Here is a 7,524-nt window from a genome sequence, read left to right on the forward strand (position 1 = left end):
GTTGTAAATTCACCATTACTGGGATAATTCTGCAATTGATATCACAAAAGACCTCTCATTGTAAGAAATTCCTTTTCTCTGACCTCATATGGTTGTTGAACCTTTAAATAAAGACACCAAAACCGACAGGACAGAGAAGCCTGCCTGGTGATCAGAAAGAATCTCGGGGCTCTCTCAATCACTTTAGCAGACACCATCCAACCTTCAGGGACCCCTGGACCTGTCGGAGCCGGCGTGGCCTCCGACAATTCATTATCACCAATGCGTGGCTCATACCTGCCATAAATAATGTGCAGTTAAGGTTTCATCACCCATGGTTTTCTCTCCACACTTTTTGTTTTGATTGTCTTCTGCAAGAAATATAGTAATAAAGTACAATTTATATCTTTACCCGAGCCAGGTTTATAAAGGTTGCTTGGCTATAAAGTATGTATTTAAAGTCAAGTAGATGGGGGAGGGCACTTGTGGGGATGAGCACTGGGTGTTACATGGAAAGCAACTTGACAATAAACTATTAAAAAAAACAAAGTCAAGTAGATGGGAATTCTGGATTATGTGCTCTTTTGGGTTTCTCTTCTCTGTTTGCACATTTGCTCAACAAATACTTATTAAATACCTAAGTCACAGTCAGATGGAAGAGACAGGCAGTTGACCTGAAATTTTGCTACATTAAGATAAATGGCCTATGGGATAAGCCCGGTGCTATGAGAGCACATAGGAAGGGCAGCATAAGCATCAAGGAAGACTTCCTGAGGCAGCAATTTCTGAGCCAAGAACTGAAAGAAAGTGTGGGAGGGTGGGGGTTAGCTATGTGAAGGGGCCTAGAAGACATTAAAGGCAGGGGAACAGGGTGAGTGTAGAATTTCACAACTGGAGCAGGAAGGAGTCAGGGATGCGGCTGGAAAAATCAACCCAGATCAGACTATGAAGGAAGGAAGGATTATAAAGGAAGAACAGTGGGAACCACTGAAGGGTTTGAAGCCTGGGGGTGGGTAGGGGACATGTCAGTCACATTCACAGTGTAGAAAGGTTCCATGAGTGAAGAATTGACCCTCATCTATCTTGTATGTTTGTTGGTAAATCACAACATTGGAACTGGTGGGTGAGAAATAAAGAGTCTAGATGGATTTGTAGACAGAATGTCTGACTCATAGCCCAAGGGTTCCTTTTGAGCATCTAAAAGGAAGACTTTTCAAATTGGACTTGTTCTTTCCATCTTTAAAAACCTCTGCCAAAATTTTCTAAAGTTCTCTCAAAACCAAAGCCTGAGAGGAGAGTGGAGGCTGAAAACTTTGTTTTCTGTATTCTCCACTATGCATTTCTGGGGCACTGTTGTGAATTGCTCACCCAAAACCTTGCTTCCCTTGAGGAGGAGCCTATTTGAATAGCATCCAGGGAGGAGGGGGAAGGGGGAATCATATGCAGGGTTTGTTGACATACTTAGAAAATGGTTTGAGCCAGTTAAAAATAATTCTTGTGAGGACACCTGGGTGGCTAAATTGGTTGAGAGTCTGACTCTTAATCTTGGCTCAGATCTTAATCTCAGGGTCTTGCAAGCCTCATGTTGAATCCCACACTGAATACTGGACATGGAGCCTACTTGAAAAACAAAAACAAACAAGCAAAAAAAAAATCCCTTGTGAAAAATTAATAGGGATTTACAAGTGAATGTTTTAATACAAGCTCACAGAGCAGGGCAGGATCTCTCAGCAGCTGGCAGCTGACATCACAGATTGCTGGCGCAGGATGTTTACAGAGCACAAGGTGAGCAGAAGTGAGCTCACCTTCTCATCTGGAATCCAGTGAGGGAGAAGATAGAGGAATTATTTCAGTTGTGAGCTACTGAGCTAAGAGACTTAATTCTTTGCTCCCTGCCCATCATATTCTCATAACTGTGGGCATGAAAGTTGTAGTTAATTTTTGTCTGGTTGCTTTGGGTGAGTTTCTTGAATGTCAGAATTTATAAAATGGCTTTTCTAGTTCTTCTCCTTTTTTGGTAGTGAATCCTTGTTGGCTGCTGTGTCGGAGGCCTGCTCCGACAGGTCCAGGGGTCCCTGAAGGATGGATGGTGTCGGTGAGAGAGAGAGTGAGAGAGCCCCGAGATTCTTTCTGATCACCAGGCAGGCATCTCTGACCTGTCGGTTTTGGTGTCTTTATTTAAAGGTTCAAGAACAACATGAGATCAGAAAAAGGAATTTTTACAATGGGAAGCCTTTTGAGAATTACCTCAATCATAGTGAAGTTGAATTGTACAACTAAGGAAATAACAGGATGTTCTTAATGAAAAAATAGGATGACATATATATGTTAAGTCGTAAATAGTTAGGCTAGGAATTATTCTGTTTGGCTCTCAAGAGGATGAGTGTTTTTGAACTGGTTAGTTTGTGGAAACCTATTTGATGCTAAATGTGTGAACACCATGGGGGCCCTAAAGGTGTTAGCCTTTTGCTTTTGGGTTATGTGTTAGCTACTCTTTTCTATCCTCATCCCAGCCACCTGTAAGGGAGGGTGTTTGCAGACGGTATGCCTTGGGGAAGGGACTGCCATACGTCATCAGTTAGAAGAAGCCTTACGTGTTAAGTTCTACCCCTGTTTGTTCCTAAACTCTAAATTAGGCTCTTTGTCTTGGGGCCAGGCTCAATTGTCTTTGATATGCAAGGCCCATAGGAAGAGGCTTTTGACAATCTCCCACAGAGTTCTCATCTAAAATCTCTTTTGTAAAGGCAGGAATATGCTTTTCCTTATGTGGTATCTGTGTGCGGAATATGGGTCTGATATGGAATATTGTGAGGCCTGGTCAATACCAGCAGGCTCATTTCTAATATGAGCAAGTAGTAGCAGAAGGAGATACCAGTTTTCGTTTCTCATGGCAGGAGCTGTGCAAACACTGCCATTTCCTTGCTGTGACTGCCATCAGAGAGGCCGGTGCAGCTCCCAGCACTGCTGCACCCTTTTCTTGAGTATATTCTCACCAGACAGTCTGGTCTTTCAGGTAGTTATGAAGGCCCTGTCTCTTTCTCCCTCTTCCTCTCTCCTCACAGCATCCCTTTGGGCCTAGGTGGGTAAAGGGAAGGGTTGGACTGTACATTCTTTGCCATCAGTAGACCTAAATGGATGATGCAGAATGAGGAGAAAGGGGGCCAAAGTGACATCTGACTTTGACTAGCTGATTGGAGGCCAACAGTTTTAAGACTGGGAACTATTATTTCTATTTTAAACTTGATGATATTTTATTTTTATAAAGATTTTTAAAGTGTTTTTTTATTTATGTTGAGAGAGAGAGCATAAGTAGGGGAGGAGCAGAGAGAGGGAAAGAGAGAATCCCAACCAGGCTCCACACTGTCAGCACAGAGCCCAATGCAGAGCCTGATCTCACAAACTGTGAGATCATGACCTGAGATAAATTCAAAAGTCAGACACTTAACTGACTGAGCCACCTAGGCCACCCAATAAAAAAAAAATTATAAAAATGATTCTGTAATTGAAACAAAGCCCTCTAGCCTATGAATTAATGTGTCTTAACTCATGCTTAAGCATTATACCAAAATCCCATGTATAAATTATTGCACAATAAATTTATACCTTGCTTTGTGTCTTACAGCTGAATTAGTACATGAAGCTATGTGCTAGATGAACCCAATTGGATTATATCATGTAGTTTATTTAAAAAAAAAGCATGTGGGGAGGTATTTTGCACTTTTTCTTGGGGAAAGCAAGGATAATTTTTCTATGATGTCCTTTGGTATCAGTTTCTGTGATATTTGGGCTGCAACAAGTGACATGAAACTTCTGAACTTTGATTTATTGGTTGAACATCATTGTTCACTAAGTATTTATCATTTACTAGGCATTATGGAAGGATAGCACATACCTGATGAAGATGAAGCAGCAGATTTGAAGCCTGAGCAAGAGAACTCAGCAGCCCCAACCCAACTAGGCTTAACTAGCCTCACGGAATCTGATCTGAGACTCTTGGATTTCTCAGCTTGCTACAGTGCTGATCCTAGGATCCTCTTCAGTTCCAGCAACAATGCTGTGCCAGACACTTCAGAGATTTGGTCAAAAGCTGATACGTAGACGTAACCCGCAGCAAGACATGGCTGAAACTCCCCCTACAAGAAGCCTGAACACTTTGGATTTAGTGGCCCTGGGTTTGGGCCACACAGTGGGTGTAGGTGTGTATGTGCTGGCTGGTGAGGTGGCCAGCAATCAAGCAGGACCATCTGCTATGATCTGCTTTTTGATGGCTGGCCTATCTTCTGTGTTGGCTGGGCTGTGCTTTGCAGAGTTTGGTGCCCGGGTTCCCTATTCTGGCTCTGCGTATCTCTACAGCTATGTCACTATAGGTGAACTCTGGGCTTTCATCACTGGCTGGAACCTCATTCTGTTCTTTGTTGCTGGTACAGCTATTGTGGCCTGTGCCTGGACCTTAGCTTTTGACAACCTACCTGGGAATGAGATCTTTCAGACCCTGCGTGAAAATATCTCACCCCACATTCCCAATGTCTTTGTACAATATTTAGACTTCTTTGTTTTGGGCCTTGTGTTGTTATTCATTGGATTGCTGACTTTCAGGAATAGTGAGATTTTCCTGGTTACCAAAGTGTTCACACTGCTGAAAATTTTGGTTCTTGTTTTCTTCATCATCTCTGGCTTCATTAAAGGGGACCTGCACAACTGGAAGCTCACAGAAGAGGACTATGTAAAGGCTGGACTCAATGATACCTCTATCTTGGGGACTCTGGAGTCTGGAGGATTTGTGCCTTTTGGCTTTAAGGGGATTCTCCGTGGAACAGCTACCTGTTTCTATGCATTTATTGGTTTTGACAATATTGTTACCAGAGTCGAAGAAGTCCAGAATCCCCAGCGTTCCATTCCCATGGGCATTGTGATTTCACTGTTCATCAGCTCTTTGATGTATTTTGGTGTCTCTGCAGCACTTACGCTTATGGTGCCTTACTACAAGATTCAACGAGGGAGCACCTTGCCTGAGGCATTTCTTCATATTGGCTGGGCCCCTGCCTACTATGTTGTAACTTTTGGATTTTTCTGTAGTCTTTCTGCCAGCCTCTTGGGCTATATGCTCCCCATACGTCAGCTAATATACATGATGGCAAAGGATGGCCTCCTATTCCCTGTCCTTGCCAAGATCCATACTGGCACATACACCCACATTGTGGCCACTGTGATCTTTGGCATTATCGCATTAATCATGGCCTTCTTTCTTGTACTCACTGATCTTGTGGACTTCAGGTTAATTGTTACCCTGCTTACTTACTCCCTGGTGGCATTTAGTGTTCTCATCCTCCGATATCAGCCTGAGATGCAGAAAGAGGGAAATGAAGCAGAGGTGCAAGAGGAGAATAGACTTGCAGCAGAGACACTGACTCTACAGGAACTAGTTTTTCCAGGCAGCTCCACCCCCACTCCACTCTCTGGCCGGGTTGTCTATGTTTGCTCCTCACTGCTTGTTCTGCTGATCATTCTTCTTTGTCTGGTGCTGGCCCAGTCACCAGTTCTGCTTTCTGGAGACCCAGTGTGGATTTCCGTGGTTGTGCTGCTCCTGGTGCTCATCACTGGGATCACTGGGGTCATCTGGAGACAGCCACAGAGGTCCAGTCCCCTTCCCTTTAAGGTCCCTGCTCTGCCTGTCCTCCCACTACTGAGCATCTTTGTGAATGTTTACCTGATGATGCAGATGACAGCTCTCACCTGGGCCCGAGTTGGTGTCTGGATGCTGATTGGGTTTGCTATCTACTTCAGCTATGGGATCCAGCACAGCCTGGCCTCTAACCCCTCTTAAGTTAGGACCAAAACTAGACCTTGAACTCAGCGGTGCCAGTACATATTCTGTTTGATATCATCACACCTGAATGTATTCTGGTCACTCTGCATAATAATGGAGAGTACTCTTGAGCACATAGAAATTTAGGTCTCCCATGGGATGTTGATGTGGGAGAACACTAATAGAGCTCTATATTTATTGTGGAGTGAGGGATTTTGTTTGTTTGTTTGCTTTTTTAACTTTCTACTTTTTAGTTGTGTCTGCTCACTGCTTTTAAAACAATTTTCACTGGGGCTTCTGGGTGGCTCAGTCAGTTTAGACTGATTCTTGATTTTGGCTCAGGTCATGATCTCAGTTTGTAAGATTGAGCCCTAAGTCGGGCTCTGTGATGACAGTGTGGGGCCTGCTTGGGATTCTCTCTCTCCCCTGCTCCTTGTCCCTCACTACCCTCTCTCTCAAAAATAAAGACACATTAAAAATTATTATTAAAAGAAACTAGGGAAAGTATTTTTATTAAGATAAATACATAACAAGGGAAATACTGGATCATATGGCAGTTCTATTTTGAATTTGTTGAGGAACAAGCATACTGTTTTCCATAGTGGCTGCACCTATTTACATTTCACCCACAGTGCATGAAGGTTCCTTTTTTTCCACATCCTTGCCAACACTTGTTATTTCTTGTCTTTTTGATTGTTTCTATCCTGACAGGTGTAAAGCGATATATCATTGTGATTTTTAACATCCATTTCCCTGATGCTTAGCAATGGTGAGCATCTATTCATGTGTCTATTGGCCATCTGTATGTCTTCCAACAGACATTGGAAAAATATCTATTCAGGTCCCCTGCTCATTTTTCAATTGGATTATTTCTTTTCCTTGTGTACAGTTAAGTATGTTCTTTATGTATTTTAGATATTAATCCCTTTTGAGATGCATTTTTGTAAATATCTTCTATTATTAATTAGCTTGCTGTTTTGTTTTGATGATGGTTTCCTTTGCTGTGCAAAAGTTTTAGTTGCATGAATTTGAAAAGATATATGCACCTCTGTGTTTATTGTAGTACAGTTACAATAGCTAGAACAAGGTAGCAACCCAGGTATCCTCTGAAAGACTAATGGATAAGGAAAATGCAATACACACACACACACACACATACACACATACACACACACACACACACACACACACTGGAATATAATTGAGTAATAAAAAATAATGAAAATATTCTATTTGTAACAAAAAGAATAGACATAGAGGGTATAATGCTAAGTAAAATAGATTAGTCCCAGGAAGACAAATACCATATGTTTTCAACACGTGTAGTATTTAAGAAATAAAACAAGCAAACAAAGCAAAAAAAAAAAAAAAAAAAAAAAAAAAAAAAAGAATCCAACCAGACTCTTAAATACCAGGAATAAACTGGTGGTTTCCAAAGGGGAGATAGGTGGATGGGTGGGTGGAATAGACAAAAGGAATTAAGAGTGTGCTTATCTCAATNAAAATAGATTAGTCCCAGGAAGACAAATACCATATGTTAAAAAAAAAAAAAAAAAAAAAAAAAAAAAAAAAAAAAAAAAAAAAAAAAAAAAAAAAAAAAAAAAAAAAGGCAACACACCACAACCAGACTCTTAAATACCAGGAATAAACTGGTGGTTTCCAAAGGGGAGATAGGTGGATGGGTGGGTGGAATAGACAAAAGGAATTAAGAGTGTGCTTATCTCAATGCACATTGAGAA

General features: G+C 41.7%; 1 protein-coding gene across 1 annotated transcript; it reads left to right on the forward strand.

Moving 5' to 3' along the window:
- Positions 1-4,030: 4,030 nt before the first annotated feature.
- Positions 4,031-5,803, forward strand: LOC120226640 (cationic amino acid transporter 3-like). The gene has a single exon (XM_039224816.1). It carries the CDS (start codon positions 4,031-4,033, stop codon positions 5,801-5,803), a length of 1,773 nt encoding a protein of 590 aa, XP_039080747.1.
- The last annotated feature ends 1,721 nt before the right edge of the window (positions 5,804-7,524 follow it).

Source organism: Hyaena hyaena, unplaced genomic scaffold (assembly GCF_003009895.1).
Source record: "Hyaena hyaena isolate Hyena2069 unplaced genomic scaffold, ASM300989v1 scaffold_1777, whole genome shotgun sequence".
In the NCBI taxonomy this organism is placed as follows: Eukaryota; Metazoa; Chordata; class Mammalia; order Carnivora; family Hyaenidae; genus Hyaena; species Hyaena hyaena.